The 27,475-nt window shown below is 32.2% G+C and overlaps 3 protein-coding genes across 3 annotated transcripts; all 3 read right to left on the reverse strand.

Annotated features, from left to right (window-relative positions):
* Positions 1–2,087: 2,087 nt before the first annotated feature.
* On the reverse strand, positions 2,088–3,762 carry LOC134693015 (acetylcholine receptor subunit alpha-like). The gene has a single exon (XM_063553705.1). The coding sequence runs from the start codon at positions 3,674–3,676 to the stop codon at positions 2,483–2,485; it is 1,194 nt and encodes a 397-aa protein (XP_063409775.1). The 5' UTR covers positions 3,677–3,762; the 3' UTR covers positions 2,088–2,482.
* Positions 3,763–9,108: 5,346 nt separating this feature from the next.
* Positions 9,109–21,330, reverse strand: LOC134693078 (D-beta-hydroxybutyrate dehydrogenase, mitochondrial-like). Its single transcript, XM_063553785.1, has 6 exons — positions 20,926–21,330; positions 19,085–19,285; positions 13,912–14,064; positions 11,099–11,292; positions 9,673–9,918; positions 9,109–9,271 (listed from the first exon to the last, which is right to left on the reverse strand). Exons 1-6 carry the CDS (start codon positions 21,119–21,121, stop codon positions 9,176–9,178), a joined length of 1,086 nt encoding a protein of 361 aa, XP_063409855.1. The 5' UTR covers positions 21,122–21,330; the 3' UTR covers positions 9,109–9,175.
* Positions 21,331–21,753: 423 nt separating this feature from the next.
* Positions 21,754–23,453, reverse strand: LOC134693077 (acetylcholine receptor subunit alpha-like 2). Its single transcript, XM_063553784.1, has one exon. The coding sequence runs from the start codon at positions 23,306–23,308 to the stop codon at positions 22,106–22,108; it is 1,203 nt and encodes a 400-aa protein (XP_063409854.1). The 5' UTR covers positions 23,309–23,453; the 3' UTR covers positions 21,754–22,105.
* Between the last annotated feature and the right edge of the window lie 4,022 nt (positions 23,454–27,475).

Consider the following 27,475-nt stretch of genomic DNA (forward strand, 5'->3'; position numbering starts at 1 on the left):
TCATTCTAACGTTTTGCACGCGTTTGATAATAAACATGCCAAATAACTTCATCATAGAAACCAGGATATAAAATCTTATAGTTGCGCCAGACGCACGTTTCGTCTACAAAAGACTCAAAAATGACGCTCGAATAATAAATGTTAATAATGCCAAATAAAGTACGAAGATGAAGAGCATTGAGGACCAAATATTCCAAAAGGTTTTGCCAACTACAGCTATGGTTATCTATTCCTGAGGTAGATAGATAGATGAATAGTTTATTCTCATAAAACCATGCAAGTACAAAGGTTACAGAGAAGTTACAAAAAAATATACATTTTGGACTTACCCTTTTTGAATTTTCCTCGGAGTTTAGTATTGTTGTGTTTTTACTTTATACATAATATCAAAAATAAAATGCAGAAAAACCTTAAAATTACAATAATTTAAAGTTTTGTAAACAGTTAATTTATAATTATGAACATATCAATGATAACTAAAGTCAACGCAGAAATGCTGACTACTGGGCTGATCAACTCGCTTGTCAATCTTGCTGATCAAGTCAGTTTCAAAAACGAAAATGCTATAATACTATATATCGTACGTTATTTCGTTCTATATTGGTACAATTTATATTTTGTTGTTTATTCTTTAGTTTTCTTTGTTGTGTTATGTTTACTATTGTTTGTCAGTGTGTCCTTTTCATTTTTAGCTATGGCGTTGTCAGTTTATTGTCGATTTATGAGTTTGACTGTCCCTCTGATATCTTTCTTCACTCTTTTATATACCAGTTACTGAAATACGGACCCGTCCTATTTAAGTTTACCGTAGATATTACTTCAGGTCACATTGTTGGGTGGTCTGTCGTACTGCATATTAAATCTGTTGAAATAATTCCAATGAACTTCACGTAAATGTCTTCCAATCAATATGGCGTGAAATAAAAACTTTTAGAAATAGTAAAACTCATCAAAAATATGAATACGACATGAAGCCAGTACACATAAGACCTTTTTTCTGCAATCTGACAAAATTAAGTGTAAATAGTTATTTAAGGTACCAGGCTTATAATGTATTACGCCATTTAAGATACTGTAAGCATTGTATGTGTGATTTGGTATTCTATAAATAATCATGTAAAGATGATGACTCTTTGCAAGTGTACCTTTTATTTTATCAAGAAATAGAGCAATTTTACAAACGATGATAAACAATACATTAATTATAGGGTGATACTTGACATATCCCCTTCTAACTAAATTGACCTGATAACGTTTTCAGCTGTGGTCCTTTTGAATATTCTGTCTTAAAAATCTTAGTAACAGACTTATAATGTATAATGAAGGTAGGAACACAACCTTTAATTAATTAGTTGAGGTGGATAGCTGTCTTTTTTCCTATTGTTGTAAAATATTAGTCGGGCGGTTTTTTTTTTTCAGTTTGAATTATTCATGTCTGATCTTTACATGTTATATGTGATTTGCTCATTGTTGAATGACGAATGTTGGCAAATGATTGCTGATTATATCTATGAAGTTATTCTCTCGATGATTGTTGTCTCATTGGTAAGCATATCACATATTCTTATCTTTGTATTAATGAGTTGTATTTAATGAAGGTTATCGTAGAAATACGTTTCACACATACATCTGTAATATACGCCTTATTGTTATACTGTTTTACTTAGTGCACAGGGTTTCAAACCATTATATTCGTAGCCATGGTTTGAATGTTCTTAACTTATCGTAGATACAATGCTTGAAATTTTGTACACAATATGCCTGTTTTGTCTTATAAGCTTAGTAAGGATCGAACTCCCAAACAGCGGTTACGTCCTCTTTTCTACGCTACATTGACTTAAACGAAAATTTACCGAAGCAACGTCGCCACTGTTTCGGAGTTAGAGTAAAGATGCTCGATGATGCCGATGATGGCCTGAAATACCATTCATATGTTGAAATCAATTTAATTCATTAAAGGTAGTAGATTTATTAAAATAGAAGAAATAAAGTTTTTACATTCGACGAAAGTTTTAACAATTGAGAACAGAATATGAAAATCAGAATGAGAAATTTGATTGTAAAGATTGCTCCCATCTTTTGGTCTTTGTAGTTGAGCTTTTATTTATGCTATTACACAAGATAGAACAACAAAAATAATCTAAGCGAGTTTTTAAAAGTGAAACCGTTTTTAATATAATGATAGATCATACATAATTAGACTGCAACGTTCAATGATATTGTGTTTTCATTAAGAACGAAACGCTTTATAATTCAGCAGGACATACTACATATCTACCATGAACTACCACTTACAGTGAAACACATGGCATTCAACTGTTTAGATGAACAACAAAATACCAAAATATTTTTTTTCAACATTGATAACTGATAACATATGGTAGCTGTGTAACTGATCTAAATGTTGTCACATTTTAATAAATATACATGTAATTAATCTAGATAACACACATCAAAGTATTTATTCATATGTGTCATATCGCTAAGATACAGCTATGAAAAATGCACAGTTGATAATGAAAATATTTGCATATAGTATTACCATCATAAGTGTATCTAGAGCATGACAAACTTCTTGCCAGGTTATGTTTGTCTCTATAGGCGAGGATATTATATCCCCCTTTGCACCATTCTTAGTCAACGGCCGCACAGGTGTATGCCTTCTACTCCATGGTAATCTCGTCCCGATAAACTTCCAAAAAGAGTTCATTTTAACGTGTGGTTCTCTATGATAAAGTGCCGCTATGTAAATAGTTACACCAGCTGTGATACCGCTTATTACAATAGTCACTATCATTATAATCAGTAAAACACTCATCGGATTTGAAGAGGCTGGTATGGACGTTTGTACCATTGTCAGGAATATAGCATACGATAATAATATTGTCATCGCAAGTCCTAAGCGTTCACCAGATTCAACAGGAAGTAGAAACACGAGCGGGTTTAATACAAAGAACATATTTGTTGGCAAAGCTACCATTATGACGTAGTACAACGGCACACGCTTTATCGTCATTGTAAGTATAAGCATAGAGTACCCGTTCTCAACTATAGATTTTGAACTATAGGAATCTAGTTTCCAATTTGAATTTTCATTGTAAAACGCTAAACTCATAGGGTTTGCGACTATGGTTATATCGTTTGATGTTATTCCCCAGACGGCAAATTGCAGATGACATGTTTGAGAATCAAATGGAAACTTGTATATATTGGCTGTACATTTCGATGACAAAACATCACCATAAGCTATTGACATGGTTCCATTAGAATAAACTGTTGCAAATATATCGTTTTCTCCCGCTAAAGGTTCATATGTTTCAACAGAATTTACCAGAACAAACTTTGGAGTCCACACATCTGTGTGAGGCACTATAATATATTCCGCATTACCGTATGATGATGGAGTCCACGAAAATCCGTCATCAACCCAGTTTGCTATAAGTCCTAAAGCCACGTCTAGAGTTTCTTCCACTTCCTGAAACTGAGTAATGGTCATTAAATAGGGTGATATTGTTATTTGTAATGGTGCTGAAAAATCAGAATTTGGAACGATGGATGGTTGGTAACTTGTAAAAATATCAGTATATAATTGTCTTATATTTGACGATGTCTGACCATGAACATGGTTCAAAAAAAGAATAAATAAAAACATTCCGAAAATTTTACAATTATCCATTGTAATGAAACATCCAACACAAGTTATGTTCACAAATATACGAATAACCGTTTGAATAACAGCTTAAATAATGCAGCCTTCCGTGATTTTCATGTATTTAAATATGGTGTCTCTACAAAAACCTACATTTTTGTAGTAAGTATTTAATATTAATCGAAACAAATCTGCTTTAATTAAATGTATTTCAATAAAAAGATTAACAGTTATATATATACATATAGACGATTTAAAGTAAACTATTCCAAATATTATGATTACTATAATATCAAATTTTATAACATGATACCACTTTCAATCAATGGAATGTTTACAAATGTCCACCGAGGACACACGTCTTAAGAGATAATTATCCATATTAAATCAAAAAGTAAAAGTAAAAAGAAAAAAATCCTTGATGTCCAGCTTGTTTCTACCATGCCGTAAATGCATGTTAAAAATAGAAATTATGCAAAATGTACGGTATGTTTTTTGTCATTGTTGAAGGAATTATACATTGTATTAATTTCCTTTTAGTTTTTCTATTAGAATTATCATGCGAACAATTGGTCATAACAATTGTTATAATACAGGCTTACTGTTGTAAAAACTGTTTCTCCCAAGTAACAAGCTATAAAATTGTAATTGTTGGCATTTGGTTTGACTAGACCAATAACAGTAGATTCTTTAATCGGTCATTAGCCTAATTGCAATATTTTCAGATGTTCGGGAGAATAAATTCGTTCCATAGTGTGCAAGAGACCTTTAGTTACACCCAAAAAATGAATTTAGTGGCCCCATATATATATCTTTTTAGGTCACTACCAAACTACGTAACTAATGGTATACATTATAGTATTTATCTTAATACAATGAATCAGACCACTGATCATATAACAAAAATTTAAATGTATCTGACTCTATGATTACTTAGTTATCCGGCTTAAGTGATCAATGTTTAAATATTGTTATTACACAAGAGCATTCAAATTAAATACTAGAAAGAGGTACTTACAAAGAACACATTACACATTAAATGTTCCTTAGTCAAGTGTGTATCAATTGAAAAATATCGATACTTAATTTGAAGAAGTTGGGAACAGTTTGTATACTGTGTTTGGGTTTGTTCAATAAAGTTATGTAAAAGAGGGGTTAATGATACCAGAGGCACAGTCAAACTCATAGATTGAAAATAAACTGATAACGCCATGGCTAAAAAATAAAAGGACAAACAGACAAATAATAGTACATAAGAAAGAACATAGAAAATAAAAACACTAGGCAACATAAACACCACCAAAACTGAGGGAGATCTCAGGTGCTTCGGAAGTGTAAGCATGTGGCACCCGTCATCTTGCTTATGTTATTACAAATCCGGTAAATAGTCTAATTCGGTAGGTCACATTCGTTTAAAAGGGAATGGTTTGATGGTGGTTACGACATAAGGTACATCTCCGATATTATATGTGAAACGGTTATTCCATAACAGTCAACCAACAAGTGATGGCGTCCAAAAAATACGAAGGGATGCTTTCAACTTCACCATTTGGAACTCTTGGTTTCATAGATTCCTTGTGAGCAGCAACCCTCTATCAAGAAACATGATAAAATTCTGTTATAAAGTCTTTTTTATCTGCTATTGCTAATATAATATATGAAGTTTTTTTAGATGATATTGCAAGTGTTTTGACACCCTTTATCTGATTCAGTATTATCTTTCTTTAACATGTTTGTATTACGCATATGATATATTTAATTTAACAGGGGGAATGTTTATCCCATATCAAGCCCCATATTGCTAGCTTTATGATTAAAACATAACTCAATTTGCAAGTTTTGTATTCAAGTTTCTGAAAATAGTGTTTTGCCTCCTCTGTTTTCGTTACCTTATTGTACTTTCAACATTAAAAATAACTGATTATCTGTCGGCTAAAAATTACATATGTCACTATATTAATTTTTTGTTTGTTATGAAAATGATCACTAATCTACAAAGGATTTTCAACACAGGATAATTATGCTTACCTTAAATGTTGCTGGGATTTTTATTGCCACGTTTATACATTTGTATTTCTTCCTTATTTTGCACTATTTTGATGCATGGATTGATGATCTTTTAATTTGGTAAACTACTGTTGCCTCAGAATTCCGAATTCTAATTTACGTAATTAACTACCGTTGACTATATTTGCACTTTCAATTATAATACCGGCATTATCTTTAGGTGGCACGGTAGTATTTCCTGGTCCATAAGGGATAATGATAGCCTTTTTAGAATTTTCACCGCTTTCTAACACTGCAAAAAATTCTACATTCACAGTTAACTGAAGTACTTTCATTTTACTATTCAGAAATGAATTTGAATATGTATATTGACCGTTTACTTGTTTTGCTATTTTTAAAAAGCTGAGACCACTAGTACTTTTAGGTCTTTCATGGTGCAGGTAATACAAAATTTAAAAAATTCTCAAAAATTGATTTTCATCTGTATGTAAAATTATTTCATATTTTTCTACACCTGATTCATAACTCAGTTTGGGAAACTATGTTCAGTTGATACTGTATTTTTTGTCCAATCACACTGTTCTGATACATTTACCTAAGTAGGGTACACAGAAGAGCAACCTAAATTCTGGAAAGTAAAAACTACCGTGCCACCTTTAACATATGAGAAATTATATACCTGAACATCAGTATACTGATGTCATATATTTCATACGAAACTGTTTGTTTACATTGATGTGTAATATTTTGTTGATGAGTAAAGTCATCTGGTAGTATTTAAGAAAATATAACCCCTCTGAAAACAAAATCAACCAAACAAATCGGCTTAATACATTTTTACCCAAGAAATACAATATTCGCTACTGAAATGATTTATTTCGATTCGTTTTTATAGTGAACTCAAGTGAAATCCAAGATATCCTAATTGTGCTAAAACTAAGGTTGAAACTCATTAGGCAAAGTTGATTTTAGTCGACATTATAGTATGCAGATCAAAATACTCCACATTATATACAATTGAATGGTTGGTCGAAATAACATTTAAGTACTGTTTATTTCAAGCAGAATTGGTTTGAACTTAAGAAAGTCGGCAGAAATCTTTTTGTCATCAAGAAAATATTGTTAAAACATTAAGTGCTCTTAGTAAATTGTTTACTTAAGAATGGTTTTAACGCAAAACACTTGATATATACAAATTTTAAACGGAATAAACCTTTGTTTTCGATCTTTTATACTCTTAATATGTAATACATTGTCGTATCTTTGTTGTAAAGCAAATATAGAGTTCACGTTATGGTGTGAAACACATTAAATTTTGTTATTGTATCGTATAATTATCATATTTTTCAACGTCATTAAGAACGTGTCACCTTTTTACTGTTTTATATCTTACTCTGCAGATTTTATTGTACGCATTTTAATTTCATAAAAAGTAGTTATTCATGACATAGTTGGTGTAAACCTTTTGAAATCAACGTAAATCTTGTAATAATTGTTTCCAACATAATATTATACAAATATTAGTCTCCTTTCAAGAGTGAACCAATCCAATTAAATCTTTTCTATTTAGAACATGTTCTGAACAATGTCCTGATTTACCAAATTATGGAAAATAAATTGATACAATCTTAGTGAAATAAAATTGTACTGCAATCAGTGGAATCATGAATAACAATTTATAAAAGTAAACCATTAAAGGTCAATGTACGACCTTCAACACGGTGCCTTGGCTCACACCAAACAACAAGCTATAAAGGGCCCAAAAATTACTAGTGTAAAACCATTCAAACGGGAAAACCAACGGTTAAATCTATATAAAGAAAAACGAGAAATGAGAAACACGTGTAAATTACATAAACAATGGACAACTACTGTACATCAGAATCCTGACTTAGGACAGGTGTAAACATTTGCAGCGGGATTAAACGTATAATGGTACCAAACCTTCTCCCTTTTTCTAGTTTAATTGTCAACATATGTTTGATTTCACCAAAACACTGAAGTTTTTCGCATTTAGAGACCGGGGTTGGCGGTTGAGACTAAGGATTAAAACACAGCTGTTGGTTATAAAAAAAAAATAGGGTATGATTGCTGATGAAACAAATACACGAAATATACACAAAAGTTTAAAAGACTGAAAATCCACTGGTCCGGCTCTGAATATACTGGTCCTGCACAAATGTCATGCATTTAACAAACACTTATATAAATGATAGATGTTTTATGTTTACTTTTATTTTCATGCTTTCTTTAATGTTTGAATGATTTTCCCTGCCTTTTGTTCCGGTAGATTGTTTGTGCTTTTTTTTAATGTGAATTATTTAAATTTTTTTCCGGCAGTTTAACTCCTTCTAAAAACAGTTTTAAAGGATGCTCACCAGAGATATAAATAAATTATATCAATTGTTAAACTTTGAAATTGATTTCACAGGTAAATTATTTTGTAAACAAACTTAACGGAGCAATCAGTAATTTTTATTGACAAATTTCTTCTGGTCCGTCGGACCAACAGCTGACAACATCTTCTGGTCCGTCGCAAATTCTACTGGTCTCGGACCACCGGACCAGCGCTAATTTCGACCTCTGGCCATGACGTTGACGATCAATTTTTACCTATCAATTTGAATATCACTTTCACAAATTGATAAATAATTATTTGACAAACGAATTACGTTGATAAAGATTCAAGCGTCGTAGACACATTATTGTCTTATGCAGTCCCTTAATATCCTTAAAAATAACAAATATGAATTAAAGTCATATGAATAAACATAATTCAAATTAATTTTGATAAATTGTCCTATTATATTTATATGGTCAACTATTACTTTACTGTAATAGATATTGATAATAACGCAAATAGTTTGTTATGACCAGTTCAACAGCTTAAATAATCCAATTTTTAATCGCCTTAATAAAATTGAGAATGGAAATGGGGCATGTGCCAAAGGAAAAAAGCAAGACCATAGAGCAGACAACAGCAGAAGGTCAACAACAGGTCTTCATTTCAATGAGAAATTTCCGTAACCGTAGGCGTCCTTCAGATGGCCCCTAAACAAATATACACCAGTTCAGTGATAATGAACGCCATACTAAACTCTAAATTGTACACAAGAAACTAAAAGTTAAATTAATACAAGACTAACAAAGGCCAGAGAATCCTGACTTGGGATAGGCGCAAAAATGCGGCGGGGTTAAACATGTTTGTGAGATCTCAACCCTTCTCCTATACCTCTAGCCAATGCAGAAAAGAAAACGCATTTTGAATGTGATAATTTAGGTCGTCAATCAATGGCCAGGACCACACTGTTTTGAATATGATTCTATCAATTTTTAACTTCGTATTTTATTTGTTCTTTTTAACACTTAATTGATTCGAGCGTCACTAATAATTCTTTGAAGATGAAAAGCGAATCTGGCAAAATTATAACATTTCAATCCTGGTACCTATGATGAGTTTATTTTAATTAACGTTTTTAACATTTACGTTGGAAGACATGGAATATAGAGATGTTACTTTTATTCACCCAGTCGTCTGTATTTATATCCGCTAGACCACATTAGATATGGATCACTAACAAAATCTGGTAAAAAGTTGTAACATGCAGCTAATCTCTAAAATAAATAACAAACCATGAGTAAAAAAAAACGAACGTAAAATTCAATCATAATTATATAATTATTCTGCTAACATAAAAATAAGTGGTATATGTATGAACATGCTATTTGACGGTTCCGAAATGACAAAACAATTGATCGATAACAATAACGATCTGATTTAACAAAACAAAAAACACATGATAAACAGCAACAAATTACAACAACTGTATTACCGGTTCCTTACAAATGTTCTTGAGACATGCATATATAGAGTGTAGAGAGGGTTAAACATGTGTGTGGGTACGCACAAACCATCCCCTTACATGGAACAGTTGTGCAACAACACAGCATATGAATAAACTATAAAAATCATTTTGATATAAATAAAATACAGAAAAAATAGAATTTAAACATACGGCACGAGTATCGATGTTCAATCCCTGTCCGCCATCAACCAGATATCTATATTTAGGATGGACGTTTCGGAGAGCGTCTAACATGGCGTCAATAACAGGTCCCGGTGACGAGGCTGCACGTGTGTCATTTCGATTCACCAACATTTCGTCATACCATGCAAAAAAGTATTTTCTTCCGTACAACCGTTTAATTTCTTCGCTTGATTCTTTCCATTGTTCTTCGCAGTCCTTCTTCACCCTTTCACACTGAAATACAGGTGCAAAAAAAATACGCTTTAAAGTATATGGGGCAATTTGGCTAAGAAAATACAAAACTTATCAGAGGTGATATATTAACAAAGAAAACCAAAAAATGTCTCCACATACATATAATGATGTCTATTTAAATTGTAAAAAAAAGAAAATAGTTTCTACTCGTTGTTAATTTTTAATTCATATGTAATATAGATTGATTGATTCTTGGTTGCTTAACGTTCAATGGCAACTATTTCATGCATATTCATGCATATTCAGGAAAAGAACAAATTGACAATAAAAACAATACTAAACAATTGGTATGTCTCAATCTCTTGTAAAAAAAGAGGTCATCCGGGATGATGGTCGGGGAAATTTTGACTGCTACTGAAAAATAAGGGGTATACATGTCTTGCAACAGGCCACCTATGGACCCCTCAAAGTGTTATTGCAAGGGTTTTTAGCATGCAAAGAGCGCACGGTACTCTTTTTACACGCGGCACCGGATTTAACGGCCCCATTCTGACCAGACGTGTCTGCAAACTTGATACATCCCGCACAGCCAAACGGAGGCTCAACTCTAGCAAGCGTTTTACTACCGGTACCAAAGAATATCGAGTAGATATAGGAAGATGTGGTGTGACTGTCAATGAGACAATTCTCCATCCAAGTATCAATTTATAAAAGTAAACAGTCATAGGTCAATGTACGGTCTTCAACACGGAGCCTTGGCTCACACCTAACAAAAAGCTATAAACGGCCCCAACATAACTAGTGTAAAACCATTCATTCACCAATGACCATGTTTCTATTCCCTATTCACTGTTGCGGGGGGGGGGGTCATATATAATAAGATGTTCGTTATATTATAAATATTACTGAATTGGTATTTGTGTAAGAAAATATAAAATAAGGAAGATTTGGTATGATGGCCAATGAGAAAACTCTTCACAAGAGAAAAATGACACAGAAACACGGTCTTCAACAATGAGTAAAACCAATCGAATAGTCTATATAGCTCTATGAAAGCTTTTATAAAATCGTTTATCTCATGATCAGTTTGGAACGACATTTCGTGAAATATTAAATATCTGATATAAACATTATCAAAATGTCATTGCCAGGTAACACCAACAATAATATGGTTAACAAATGAAAGGTCATTTGAATATCGTTGTAAAATAACTCATACCGTTTCAATTGACATCGATGCGGTTGCTAATGGAAACCAACCGGGTTCAACAATTACAACCTTGATACCAAATTTCACCATTTCCAATCGTAAAGAATCCGACATTGTTTCCACTCCAGCTTTTGACAGGTGGTATGTTGAATATCCGGGCCATGAAAATCGACCTCTTACAGATGAAACATTAACAATTCTCCCTAAAAAAATATTCTATGTTTACTTGTAGCAAATTGGTTTGGTATAATTTTAAAATTTTAGATACTAGCTACACTATACATGTATATATGTTCCGGACCATATGAGTATTTGGACCATACGCGTATGGTCATGACCATATGCGTATACTCATATGGTCCGACCATATGAGTATTATACTCGTTTGGTTATTAACGGTCCGGACCATATGAGTATTTGGACCATATAGGTAATTTTTCAAATATACAGTAGAAATAATACATATCAATTTTACATTTCAAAATCTACATAAACATTAAATATTAATGGCACAGTCAGTTGATCTTAGTTTTCATCGCTAATTGTATTCGTGTATGCTTTTGTATACTTAGAATGACATTCACACGGTACCATACATGTAACTTTTCTGCGCGGATTGCTTGTTTTGGCTGCGTGCAGTGATATCGACTCGGACAATTCCGATGTGTCTACGGTGTTTTTAAGAAACTCTAGATCGTGTAGATCTTCAATATTGTAAAATGAATATCACAGATCAAATTAAATAAAGGAAGTAGCTATTTCATGGCTCTTTAATGCTATTTTACCGGTCTTATAATTAAGATTAAAATAGAAGTATAGAAATAAAGAATAGAAAAAATAAACATACTGTAGTACGTACACTTTTAATATTTTACTTTTTAATAAATATCATGATTTTTAAAAAATATCATGATCCTTGCCGGTGATGTCACCTACTTTAAACAATAAAATTCCTTTTCACAATATGTTCATTCGATTTTGACATCTTATAATTGTACTTACAAATAATAGTAAGTAATATTAACTGTGTGAAACTGTGTGACGTAACAACCAGAAGGGTCACACCTAATGAAGAGTTTAAAAGTACACGTGCTAATTACCCCGACCATACGCGTACGGTCCGACCATACGCGTATGGTCGGACCATATGAGTATATACCCATATGGTCATGACCATACGCGTATGGTCCAGATACTCATATGGTCCGGAACATATACATGTTACTATGTAGTATACTGTGGATTCACTATTATTCGTTGGATACCAATTTTCGTGGATTTCGTGGTTTAAGGTGAACCACGAAATTAAATGTTCAACGAATACAAAATTTTCTTAAGGCTTGAATAAAGAATTTGTCAAAACCACGAAATTAAAAGTCTATGAACATGAAAGTTGCCTTACATCCACGAATTTTAAAATTGGCACTCACGAAAATAAATGAATCCACAGTATATCATATAAAAAAGAATATATGGTATGATTGCCAATGAGACAACTATCCACAAAAGACCAAAATGACACAAACATTAACAATTATAGGTCACCGTACGGCCTTCAACAATGAGCAAAGCCCATACCGCATATAGTCAGCTATAAAAGGCTATAAAAAGCTATATATTAAATATATATCAGTTTTTCAGAACCATTAAGATGATCACTTGATTGTAATGTACAAAACTAAATGCATGTTCAACTAGAAATACATGTATAACGTCTATCATCATTAACAATAGTGTTTTGCATCTCTTTATTAGCTTTTCATTATGAGAATTGATTAAAGAATAATGTAAATACTTCTACATGTACTAAGTGACTGATTATTATTGTTGTGTTCGTCATTTTTTGTGTGAATTACAGTCACATTAACACATATCAAACAATTTGATACTCAGAACTGTAACATGAGTAATTACTTTTTAAATAAAAAAAAATGGTGTTATGTTTAACCTTTATCACTTTTAAACAAACACAATGTCTCTGTTAAAAAAATATCAGCGCTGTCATTTTGAGTTCATGAACATGTCTGTGTCAACTGTTGCGCTTGCTTATTCTTTCCATGTATTTGGCCAATTTACTTGTAAAATTAAAATACCATATCACAATGAAAAGTAAAATGACAAAAAAAATCGAATTCATAGGAGAATTCGAAACGGAAGGTGGAAAATTCGAAACGGAAAGTGGAAAATTCGAAACGAAAAGTCCCTTGACAAATGGCAAAATCAAACGGGTAAACACATCAAACGAAAAGAAAACAACAATCAAATTCCTGATTTATTACAGACATTTCGTTATGTATAAATGGTGGTCTAAACCTGGTTTTAATTGAATTAATTTGTTCATAGTTTTCTGAAATTAATAAACAAATATTTAAATTTATCCTGCAATAAGGTTTTCTATTATACAGATACAGCCTTACAGATATCACTATGCTGTATCTGTATACTATACAGGTATTGCTTTAAAGCTCCGCCCACTGCCGGACTGAGTATGGTATGAACCTGCGTGACATCAGAATGTGTATTGCAGTCACATTCCAATGACGTATTAATTGTGAATTAACGATTACTTTTACACGTTCTGTTTGTTTTCAAACATTTCTTTGGAGCAATGAGAATCACACCAATTTTCTAATAACATACACAAATATACAGCAGTCTACTCTACGATGACAACTATCGATTTCAAAACTAGAACGTGAATGAGTGTGTTACAAAAACAACCATGTCAATTTCACAATGCATGTTTAGTGAATGAAATTGACAAAGCAAACTAAAAAATACGGATGAAGTTCAACAGCCCATCATGATCTCCTATATAGTACCTTTACATCGTCGTAACAAAGGTAAGCATGCTTTGATGATAGTCATATGTCCTAACAAATTGATGTCCATTATATGTTTGTATTGCTGTAAATTACACAGTTCTATATCTCCTCCAATCCCTATTCCTGCATTGTTAACTACTGCCCACAAACCTACAATTAAAAGACATTATAAAATACTTTTAGTGTACCATTTTTTTTCTGCTCTACGTGCGTATTTCGAAAATAAATGATTCAATATTTAATGAATGGCTGTTATTTATTTTGAATTAATTGAACCATAAAATTAATTTTTGACTCTTCACATTGAAAAATCCGCGAAGCGGATTATGTTAAATGTGAAGAGTCAAAAATTAATTTTATGGTTCAATAAATTCAAAATAAATTATTGCAATTCGTTATAAATAAATTTCTATCAAAAATAAGACTCAAAGCTATATATATTAATACGAATAACAACATACACAAATGTTTGCGTATGAATACACAAGTGAACGTTAGAGTGGGCGTGTCGCCATAAACATTAATAACATTGAAAATAAAGTTAATTCTTTTAACCAATCAGAAGACAGTAAATACACCAAATTTATTTATTCAGTGATGCTCGTCAATTAATAAAAAAACGTTTAACTATTTTATGATCTTTGTTTCCTTTTTCAGGAACTAAAATTGAGAATGGAAATGGGGAATGTGTCAAAGAGACAACAACCCAACAATAGAGCAGACAACAGCCAAAGGTCACCAGTTGGTCTTCAATATAGCAAAAAACTCGATCATTTGTATTTAATTTAGATTGTCAAAAACAATATATGGCTTTTAAATATGATCAATCATACAAGCTCAGCTCTAATAGCAAAACTAACTATATTAGGTATCCATCCCTGACACAAAATCAGTACGTCCACAGCAAGTGAGACCTTCAACACGGAGCAAAACAAACTCACACCTCACTACAAGTCTAAGACGGTCATAGAACCAGTTTGAGCAGAATTCTTTGCAAAATGATTTGGATATAAAGATGTATCATACAAGTGAGAGACTTAGCTAACTATATGTATAAAACCTACATCAGAAAATGCATGTAACAAGTCTGGAATAAGACTGTTGATTCAATTCGTTTGATGTGGTTTGGATTATGATTTGGCCATGTGAAAGGAACTTTTCGTTTCGAATTTTCCTTGGTCGGTACGGGATTTTTTTTTTCTTTCACAACCAAATCGGACCCGTACAAAAAAGAAAAAGAAAAAAAATGAAAACTTTAACCAATTACTTCCTACGCAAAAGTGTAAACATAAAACGTTGATTGATATATTTTAGTTTTCAAGGATTCCAATGAAAGGTAAAGGACCACTGTAGAACACATTTTGACTGGTAACTTTGAATACTAAAATGAATTATAAAATTGAGGGTATGTACTGCCTGATTTTCTGATATGAAGTACCTGGCTTGTTGTTTCCAAATTTACGGTAACCAGTAAGGTGTGACGTTAACGGTATATTGAACCAAATTTAATTAAAAATAGTACCAGCCTTTGTATCCACACGTATTATTATTGTCCATCTCCAGCTATGCAAATTTACCTCCCTCCATCCCATCACGCATAACGTACTATTTGTTTTCGTTTAGTTGTGCACTTTAATCGCCCTTCAACCTATCTTCCAGACCATATTATTTATTTTATTGTTTTATACAGTCAAAAAATTTTACAGCCGTTCGTCTCATTTTGCAGAACGCCCTATTTTTTCCATTTACACTCCTAGAAATTTAACGCCCTTCATCCCTTCTTGTATAACTAGCATTTGTATTTATTGGTACTAGCGTCTGGTCCTGCTGGTTAGAAATAGTTGTCATCCGACGTCAAACAGGAATATCAATCAATCCTTTTCGACCTACCAATTGTTTTCCTTGTTACTTTTTTTATTTCATTCTTTGTCCTTAGCATGCATATATAATCATACGTTTTTTGATTGAGTTAAGTCTACTAATTGATATTTTATCGTATGTTTTTATATGTTGTGATGTTATGCTATTGTTTCAGAAAAAGGGAGAAGGTTTGGGCCCATTAAAACGTTTAATCCCGCTGCAAATGTTTGCACCTGTTTTAAGTCAGGAATCTGATGTACAGTAGTTGTCGTTTGTTTATGTAATATGTACGTGTTTCTCGTTTCTCGTTTTGTTTATATAGATTAGACCGTTGGTTTTCCCGTTTGAATGGTTTTACACTAGTAATTTTGGGGCCCTTTATAGCTTGTTGTTCGGTGTGAGCCAAGGCTCCGTGTTGAAGGCCGTACTTTAACCTATAATGGTTTAATTTTTAAATTGTTATTTGGATGGAGAGTTGTCTCATTGGCACTCACACCACATCTTCCTATATCTATATATAACATTTGCCACTGGAATTGTATCTATCAACCAATCCCTTTATGTATATATCAGATGATATCAATGTACTTACAGCCGATTGCATTGGGTGTGTAGGTAAAAATAATATACTTCGGTTGCTAGCTTGCTAGTTAAGCCATGAAGTCATTAATAGGTAAGGTATACTACTCTCCATTCGAAGCATTATAGTCCTACAGAAATATAGATTGTTTATCTGTCGGACTTAAAAGAGGGTAGTTTACCTAATCTAATAATGACTAACGGTTCCGCTAGCAAGCAGGCTAACCAAAAAATTTTACCTTTGTCTACACACTCAATGCAACCGGCTGTAATACACACAGTACTGCAGCATTGAGTACAAGAGTAATCATGACCTCGTGGGAATGAGAATTATTGTCCATTTCTTAGCAATCTCGTATAGTTTCGATATTACTTTAATTATGCTGTTTCGTCTAAACACTTGTTTAAGATGGTATCAAACACTACAGGGAGATAACTCTGTAAAGTCCGCTATTTTTTTTAATCACGTTGTATTGTTAAGGAAATAGTAAGCTTCTCAAAGAAACAAAATTTAATTTAGTGTTTGTCAAACTGCTATATATCCAATGACAATTTTCTGAAAAAGTTATTTGTTCAAGTTTTATTTTTATATTTTTATTAAATTAAATATTCTGTCAAAATTTTGTTAAAATTTGGATGGGTAGCTGTCTTCTTGTGGTAGTTTTTTTTATAAGTATTTTAACCCAATTGGTGTTTGCTGGGAGAATTAAAAAAAAAAATGGCCAATAGTTTAAAAAAAAAAAAGGCTAAATACATGTACAACCAAACTTTTATTTTTTTAGTACTAAAGTGTATGTATGTATGCAATACATGTAAATGCAGTTCAGAATATAGAAGGTTCATTTGTGCAGATGATGATGATTAATTCTGATTTAAAATGGTACGTACATTGTAACGACTTGACTATACATGTACTATTTATAATAACCCCCCCCCCCCCCCCCTCTCACCTCCCCCGAATATGAAATATGAAATACCGAAAATGAATTAAAAATAATAACGACCATCTGTGTAAGTAAATAACATGTGTACGTATGTGTGTATACCAATTTCCGTTCATTTTATAGGTTTCGGCCAGGTGGAATAGGATCCAAGTTACATTAAATAGTTCCGTACCCACGAATGCAGGGCTTAAAAAAGTATAACTTTGGTTTTAAACTGTGTAGTGTTATTAATATTACGCCTGTTTTGAAACTGAATATAATTTAAAAGGGTAGGCATTCTAATTTGAATGTCTGTATAAATTTTAATTGGTTTAAATGTAATCTGGCGTCGGTACATAGAGTAAATTGCATATATTCTAGCCTTTATTCTTCCCCAAAAATTAACAGACTGACCCTGTTGTCAATAAAAACAAAACTTTCTAACGGAATGCCGGTCATGAGGCACTAAGATTGTACTTAGTCACTTTGAAATAAATGCCCAACATGAACTATGAGTTTCAATGCGTTTCAATGGGGCAAATAATAAGGTCCCCGTTCCAGGTTTGAATTTCTTTTATCAATTCTTAAAAAAACATTAAAACAATTAAAAAAAACAAATTCAACTGTAATAATGTCAAACGGAGATTATCAACACAATGCACTTTTAAATAGGCACTATATATCAAAGTATAAAATAAGATTTTGTATTGTTCAATCATTAAAGAAAGTGAAATAGTGGAATACCATTTCGCCTTTAGAAGCCTGTGTGGTTCAATTTTGTCAAATAAGCTAGGAATCATTGATGATGAATTATTCACTTGCTACGTATACCGAGCCCATGCTCTGTATATGGTTTATTCAAGACTTTATATAATTTGGATAAATGTTTTATATTGTTATTAATCAAATATGAAAATTTGAATCAAATCGGTGAACCTGAATTTGACAGGTAGTTATGGAACAAGAAGATGCGGTATGATAGCCAATAAGACAACTATCCACACGAAACCAAAATGACAAAAAAATTAACAACTATAGGTTACCGTACGGCCTTCAACAATGAGCAAAGTCCATACCACATAGTCAGCTATAAAAGTCCCCGAAATGACAATGTAAAACAATTCAAAGGAGAAAACTAACGGCCTTATTCATGTTCAAAAAATGAATCAAAAACAAATATGTAACACATATACAAACGACAAGCACTGAATTACATGTTCCTGACTTGGGACAGGCACATACATTAATAATGTGGCGGAGTTAAACATGTTAGAGGTGATCCAAACCCTCCCCTAACCTGGGACAGTTGTATAACAGTGCAAGTGCCCTTTTAATATTTGAAACTGTAAATAACGGTATTTTTGCTTGCCTTAATTCTCAGTACATGTATCTTGTTGAGACCCCAAATTAAGGGTGGCATATGTCAAATCAGTGAACCGTCAAATCAATGATTCATACCCGATTAACGTTTTGTAAAGACCTGCACCGGGTTAATTAGTTCAAGGTGCAATAAGTAAATAATACATATAATTTATGACACGAGATCGTCCCAGGTATTTTAGATAATAAGGTTGGCAATGCGTTGATTAAATTACATGTAAAAAAATGTACGGAAAAGGTTTATAAAATGCATTGTATTATCAAAATTAATGGTATTATATAATCTAGGTCGAACTGTTTCTTAATTTTGTTGTAATTGGAGTCATTATAATTTTATTTTTATCTTTTACCATGACGATAGACTAATACTTCTATTTTTCTATCAAAGAAGCTTATTGATGAATTGATGATTGCTATTTCAAACTCACCTTTTGCAGAGCATTGTTCTGAAACTGTAGCAACTAACTTGTCTATTTCATCCGATTTCGTAAGATTAAGTTGTAAAACATTTAAATTTTTAAGATTCCTATTTCTTAGTTCGCATGCTCCTTTTCCATTGTAGTTTAATACACCAGCAAACACAATAAACCCGTCGTCGACAAGCCGGTTTGCTAAGTCGTGTCCAAATCCTATAAAAGAAACCGACATAACTTACTATGCAGTACGGGATTAGTCTTTCGTACTTTCAAATGACAAAATATTGCTATAGTCTCTATTTAACATGTTTACAACATTTTTAGAGCGTGCCACTTAGAATGATTCACGATTGTGACCTACCGAATAAGACTATTTACCGGCTTTGTAATCACATAAGCAACACGACCAGTGCCACATGTGGAGCAGGATCTGCTTACCCTACCTGAGATCATCCCTAGTTTTGTTTATTCTTTAGTTTTCTATGTTGTGTCATGTGTACTATTGTTTTTCTGTTTGTATTTTTCATTTTTAGCCATGGCGTTGTCAGTTTGTATTAGATTTATGAGTTTGACTGTCCCTTTGGTATCTTTCGTCCCTCTTTTAGAACTTTCCATATTCTGTAGACACTATTCTGTATGTCAATATAGATATCCTTTCTTTGCTTTTTCGTATTGTTTGGTTGGTGTCTCATTGGTAGATTCTAAATATCTCATTAATAATGACAAGGGCCTCGGTTGCACATTGGTATCGACGGTAATAGTCCAACTTCTTTTATATCAATAACCTGCCAACACCGAGTTTGTGAGATTAAAATTCCGCACGAAGTATGTGCTTTTAACTCCAATCTTAATTTACTGGATTTATCAGTTTTCCTACTCCGGCGTCTTCTTTTGATAAACACTGACAACCACGAAATAACATAATAGTGATGAAAAAGGGGGTACATACATGTACCAATCAAGCCCTGCTTACTACATGTATGTCAATACTCATTACCGTATGCTAACCAAAAAAAAAATACGTTTAACTCTACGTTGTTGTATCATCAAAAGATTGTACACATCTTCTTTAGCTTGTTAGAAAAAAAACCAAATATTTGATATTTAATCCAAGTTGTGATGTGGTCAAATACATGTAGTACATTTATATATATATCTCTATATATTAATACGTTATAGGATTTTCTAAGGACCCCATGCAGATCCATAGAGGGTTGATAAAATTCATAGAGGTTGAGGTCGAAGGACGAATCTCCTGTGTGCTTTACTCACCCTCTATGGTCCGTGGGTGTCGGTAGTGGACTGTATATTAAACGAATATATCGCACGCGGGATTTTCTGGCTGTGTTTTATAGAAAAATAAATAATAAAATACAACAACATCAATAAATGGCATCACCATAAACATGCAGTTCTTCGAATCCCATATAAAATTTAATAACTCTAACATATGCATAGGGGTCACCACGTAAGTTATATATACTATTTACAACTTCATATTTTACCCGCGCTTCGAAAAAGACCAATTATATATATATCAAATGCGTTTTGTTGAAATATACTTTTTCACTTTTTTGGTCTTTAGGAAAAGGTTGTTTGTGCTGTTTTTAGACCCTTCTACAACGAAATTTGTTTAACATGCACACGTATAAAAATTGCGGTTTTTATCCAACGCAATCATAGGTTTGAACGTAGTTTTCAATTTAGACTCGTATATACATATATGTATGATATGTATATATATCAAACGTCTGAATAATAATATATATATAACAAGTCAAAAAGGATACAGTGTACACCATTAAATAACTGTAAAATGAACAAATATTTGATAACATCATAAAAACAAATACCTGTATCACATCCAGTTATCAGAACAGCCTTTTTATTTACAGGCAAATATTCCTTGAATTTTCGTTCGGTGACTTTGAATGTCAAATAAAATATCCCAAAGCAGATCAAACTTATGTATTTCTCATAGCAAACAATAAGTATACACAACAGCACACTTGCTGTAAATAATGAGCGACAAATCAAAGTTATGTCCATTATTGTACAAGTAATTCTACTATCTTACGTACATATAAGATAAGACACGATTTGAAAATAATTGTATTCAACTGGAACCGTATTATAAGCCGCTACAGCATATTACATACAGGTACATGTACTAGTTGTTCCAAAATCTTTCTTATCATCATTATAGATTGAAGATTTATTATAATAAACTAGACAAGTTTTATACCATTACATGTGTACATGCCTTCTCTTTACTAAAGATAAGAACGGTTTTGGAACAATTGGTACGTTTATATAATTCATAAAGATGTACAACTGATACAGGGTACTAGCATATAGTGTTATGATAGACTTATAGACGATTTTACGACAGACATTTGATTTTACCTTTTTGAATACCCTCCGGACAATTTCTATCCTGTTAAACACGAATTGACTGTATCGTACAAAATTACAAATAAACAACTATGCAATGAAAACAAGACGTGGTGTGATTGCCAATGAGATAACTTTTCACAAGTGACCAAATAACACAAAAAATTAAAATCTATAGGTCAACACATGGCCTTCGACAATGAGAAAAGCCCATACCGCATAATCAGCTATAAAAGGCCTCGTTCAACCATTTGTTAAAAAAAGAACGTGACAGCTAAACAGAACAATACATAATTCAAAATTTATTGAACTCGTCAAGTTACTAAAAAAAATTATAACAATTATATGATTAAAACTCAAAGTTTTATATCTTTCGATAGGACTATTTTTCTTATAATCGCCTTAAACTCTAGACTCCGGGTGCGGGAATTTCTATTTTATTTGGTCGGGTTGTTATCTCTTTGACACAATCCCCATTTCCGTTTACAATTTTATTAACATAACCAAACTTTTAAATTAATTGGCAATTATTGATTACTACATACGTTAGATAAGTATGCTATATTAGAACTTAGAAACAACAATATGTTAATTACCCCACTAATGTATTGTAAATGGAATAGAAATGAATACTAATAATTACAAAGATATAGTTATAAAATAGGCACAAATAAGGATCACTGTGGCAGAATACGCTATAACCAACATGATATTATCGAGTCCATCACACACATCCTTCCACGTTATAAATATCTCATTTTTACATTTCATATTGTCCTTCTCAGCATCGTTGCACAGCGGCATAACTTGGGTAATTTTGTTACCCCTATGCCACTTTTGTCCAATAAATTTCAATAAAAAGTTCATTTTTGCCGATTCCTCTCTATAATAAAGTGATGATATGTAAATGGTAACAACAGCAATGATTCCACTCAGCAGTATAGTCGCTACCATTATGATAAGTAAAAGACTCATCGGATTTGACGCGGCTGGTATGGACGTCTGCACCATGGATAGAAAAATAGTATACGATAATAGTACTGTCAATGCAAGTCCTATTCGTTCTCCGGCCTCAACCGGAAGTAAAAATACCAATGGATTTAAAATACTAAATAAAATAAATGGACAAATCACTATAACTGTGTAATATAACGGTGAACGTTTCAATGTCAGTTCAATCAGAAAAATAGAATATCCTGTTGAAGGATGTGTTATCAAACTATTAGATACTAATTCCCAGTCTGAGTTTGGTGTGAAAGAGGATAAATCAATTGGGTTTGAAACTCCTTTCAAACGTATGTCCATCGCATAAACACCCCAGGCAGCAAATTGTAATTCACATGTTTGTGAATCGAATGGAAATTTGTATATATTTGTACTACACTTTGAAAATAATACCTCACCATACGAAACAGCCATAGAACCATTGTAATCGATAGTCACAGACAGTTCATTTCCTAATCCCATTGGTTGCAATGTACCAACAGAATTTAAAAGTACTAATTTTGGTGTCCAAACGGTTTTTTGTGGCACTATTACATATTTGGCATTTCCATATGAAGAAGGTGTCCATGAAAACTCACCATCCGTCCAGAAGGCTGATATTCCTGCCGCTATCTGTAAAGTCTCTTCCACTTCTCGAAATTGGGTGATTGTCATTAAATGAAATTGCAATTTTACTTCTAACGGAGAAGAGAAATCCGAATTAGGAATTAACGATTTTTGGTGGTTCGTAAAAATATCACTGTAAAGTTGTTTCATATCTGATAAAGTTTGACTATTTCCTGATGATAATATAACAAGAAAAAATATAAAACTAGCTGGTGTATCGTCGATATACATTCTTATTTACCAATGAACAACACTAAATGGTGTTAAAAAAAAAAATAATCCTATGAATTAGTGTGTCGTGTACATTACCTTCGGAATCATTTAAATATAATTGTATTTAACAACGCAGAACAGTAGTATGATTTCATAAGTGATTAAATATCTTTCAAGCAAGGCATTAAAATTAAACCACAACTAGATTATTAATAACAGTCATGTCACGTTACTTCAAAGAGGTTTAAATATTATTCAAACAATTTACTAATTGGAAACTTAATAGCAAATTGATCAATAATAATATTTGCTTTTTTGTTATGGTGTATTATTATGTCGGTATCTTTTTTTTAAGATAAAGTGAATTACTTTTACAATTGAAACGTCAGGGGAAGAGGGGTTCTATTATGAATTATGTAAACAAACGTGAAACTAGAATTAGAAAAATAATCTCTACTCATATTTGCAAATTGAGACTATAAAGGTCTTTTAGTTCAAAATATAAATTGGAATGACAACACTTGTAATGAAAAACATGCATTAATGAATTGTCAAGTGCATGAAAATTTGAGTTATTTTTTGTTTTATCAAGCATCTCTATGTAATGTTATTTTTATGCATTTGTCTGATAAATGATATTTTGATTCACATATGAAAATATGTACTTTTTTACTGACAAAATATACATTAAAATTTTGACATTTTATTGAAATGAAGATTTATTTTATATTGCTAATTAAGATGTAAATAATAAAAAGATACCTTTTAGATAGTATATCATACTCTTTTTTTAGAGTGGCTCTTGTATGTTTAAAGATGATGTGTTGGTATCCTTTTGTATGGTTTATATAAAAAAGAGATGGGACTTAAAATTAAATGTTGCCTTGTTTTGTCTTGCCTTGTCTATATTGAAGGTTTAAAAAAAAAACATATCCCTACATACATGTTTATCGAATTAAAGTCATTTGAAACGAGTGACTGGTGAAAAATTCAATTATGTAACCAATGCATGGATACATAATAAACTCTCTCTGTCTGTTACGAAGTGAAAATATGGTAGCTCATTTATTGTTGTGGTTTACCGATTGTGGCCTTATAGTAAACAATCAACAAGAAAGCATGGATAATAAGCAAGTGTATTAAATGTACAATTATATAATAGCTTATTTCAATGACAGATCCATGTGTATTGCGTTTGCCAGATTTTTACGATAAGGGTCGCGCTAAGGTCACGTTGAATACGGAAAATATGCCGACGACTTGCTTCCTAGAAGCAAGAAATAAAAAAAAAGTAAACTTCTTCTAAACGTGGACACATTTAAGATTTTTTTTAAGGAAAAAGTATATGTACATATTAGGTTGAATAACGACAATTACCCATTTTGTTAAAAAAACATATGCATTATTATTTGTTTTCTGGTCTGTGGCTCCGTTCGTTCGTTCGTCCGCAGGTTAAAGATTTTGGTCAAGGTAGTTTTTGATGAAGCTGAAGTCCAATCAACTTGAAACTTAGTACACTTGCTGCTTATGATAAGATCTTTCTAATTTTAAAGCCAAATTAGACTTTTGCCCATTTCCCGGTCCATGGAACATGGAAAATGATAGTGCCAGTGGGGCATCCGTATACTTTGGACACATTCTTGTTAATTTGAGGTTTCATTTGAATTAAACCACAAAATCAATACCTATTTATTTAACTCAAACATCTTATAAATGATGAACTGAGGTCAGGTTTAGGTATTCATTTACAAAGTTCAGACTTCTAGTATTTTCCCTACGATATTTCTCTCAATAATACCTTTGTTTTGGGTTTTTTTAAAGAAGACTATATATATATAGCTAATAAAAGGTTATTTGCTAAAACTTGAGCAGAGTCTAGATTTCTTATATTTCCATTTTAGACCTTAATAAAACCTAGTACGAATATTTTGAATTTGTTTTGTCTAACTTAAAGTATCAATTTTGAATTCTATCTTGTTTTTTGTTTTTTATTTTACTCATGCTTATCCCTAACTATATTTATGTTTTTCCATAAACATTTTCATATGATTATAATGCTTACCCACATGGATCATCAATATGAATAAGTAAATAACATAAATAGAGGCACAATAATTACACATATTAAAACAGAATTTTAAAATGGATGAACAATTGGCATATCATACACTGTGGGTCGGGGTATGCTTACTTTTTTTGAGCACCTGAGACCATTCACCGATTTTGTATGGGATTAGTGTTTCTTCAGTCTTTGTTTTTTTTTATTTTGTGTTTTGTGTAATATTAATCTGTTGGTCATTGTTCTTCTTCTTAGCCAGATCGGGGTTTTTTTTTCGTCTTGTGATCTTGAGTGTCCCTTTTGTATCTATCGCTTATCTTTTACATGGAATTCAAATGTTACCTCGTTGAAGTTACCACCCAATCATGTATTTGATAAATAAAAATGAGGGTTGGATCATTTTTTCATGAAACATTACGCTCATGAACACAGATCACTGTTGTAGCCTTTTAACATAAACTAAATAACAAGACTTATATAACACATGAAACTTTAGATTTTATAAACGAAAATAGCATTTTAATCGTTTACATTCCAAAACGCCCAAAACGACCTTATACGATCTGAAACTCTCACAAGAGGGGAGGTTCAGCTAGTTATAAACCTTGTTTTTAATCAGGAATATGGCAGTTGTATACATTCGTTACGTTGGATTACCAGTATATAGTTGATCGTTTCATTGTGTCAGGTTTTATGGACCTCTTACCTTAATAAATTTTCTTGAATTTCGGTATATTTGTTAACAGAAGCATGCAAATTTATTTTTGTTCTAGACCGTATTCCGTCTGACAGCGTCGGAAAAGCATTCTTAACGCTCACACATTCTGTCCGGTTAACATTGACATATCTCTAATAACTTTGAAAATCGAATACCTTTAATTTATAAAATGTTGATGAAAAGTACAATCTCCGAAAAAGGAATCGGGGATAAGCATGATGAAGTTGCAGTTGTAAATTTGAGAGATTTCCAAAACATTTTAACAGCATTTTCGACAAAACAGTATTAGTTTGTCCTTGCCATTGCAAATGTATGTACAACCGTCTGTATGTTTCATATGCAATTGGTTTCGTTATGTGTCGATCAGATTGAAAAGGCTGGTGATAGGAAAACCTACTAAACACCTGAAGTCTAAATCTTCCATGACCACACGCGGTAAATGTACCCACTAACGACATTTACAGACACAATTTATCGTTTGAGACAACACAAGTGCTAGTTAACTAATACATCAGCACCAATTTAGAAAAAAACATGTTTTGTCGTATGCATGATCTAATCCTCTTTCATCGAACGTTATCGCCCAAACACCGGGTTTGTACAAACGCGCACCACGGGCGATGTTACATTGTGGAGGACGAGTTGCTTGCTCTTCCTCTACAATAAAACACTTTAAGTTTTTGCATGATGAAAAGAAATACAACATTTCGTCATATTCAATGTATCAGCTCTTTTGAGGTTGTATTTTGATTTTTTTTTCAATTATACCTCGAACATTATTATGATTATTGTTTAAATGCTCACCAGATGCATATAATTTGTGCCGTTTAATATGATTCAAGGATATCAATGACCTGTGTATTAAAATTCATCTTTTTCCCTTCAAAACTGTAAAATGTATATTGGATGTTTTTGTATCCTTCGCATCTCTTTTGCTCAGAGCTTGTGATAATTGTAATAGTTACCACATACAATCCTAGTGATAATTGAAAATTAATTAAAAGTTGTTAATTTGTGTAAATATCCCTTAAATTTTGTTATAGCAGACAATTGTATTGCAAGTGATTACATGGTTCTTTTTTCAAGAATAACGATCTATGGGCTTTTCTAAGAAAAAACAGAGTAAACGATCATTAATAAAAATGTGGTATGCATTAATTAAATGTCGTTCCAATTCTTAGTTCAAAATAATAAGTGTCCTGAATAATACCCTTTGACGTATTAAATTAACAGTTTATCTCAGAAAACAAATCAAAACTCACAAAGTAAATAGAAAAGCATTAAGGTGATGATATGTTACAAAGCAACACATTAAAACCCATTGAAAATTGGTCAATGAAAAGTTAATACAATGGTATTTTAAAGTGGTATAAACAATATGCAATTAGTCTAAATTGATTGGCTGTCT

Source organism: Mytilus trossulus, chromosome 12 (genome assembly GCF_036588685.1).
Source record: "Mytilus trossulus isolate FHL-02 chromosome 12, PNRI_Mtr1.1.1.hap1, whole genome shotgun sequence".
In the NCBI taxonomy this organism is placed as follows: domain Eukaryota; kingdom Metazoa; phylum Mollusca; class Bivalvia; order Mytilida; family Mytilidae; genus Mytilus; species Mytilus trossulus.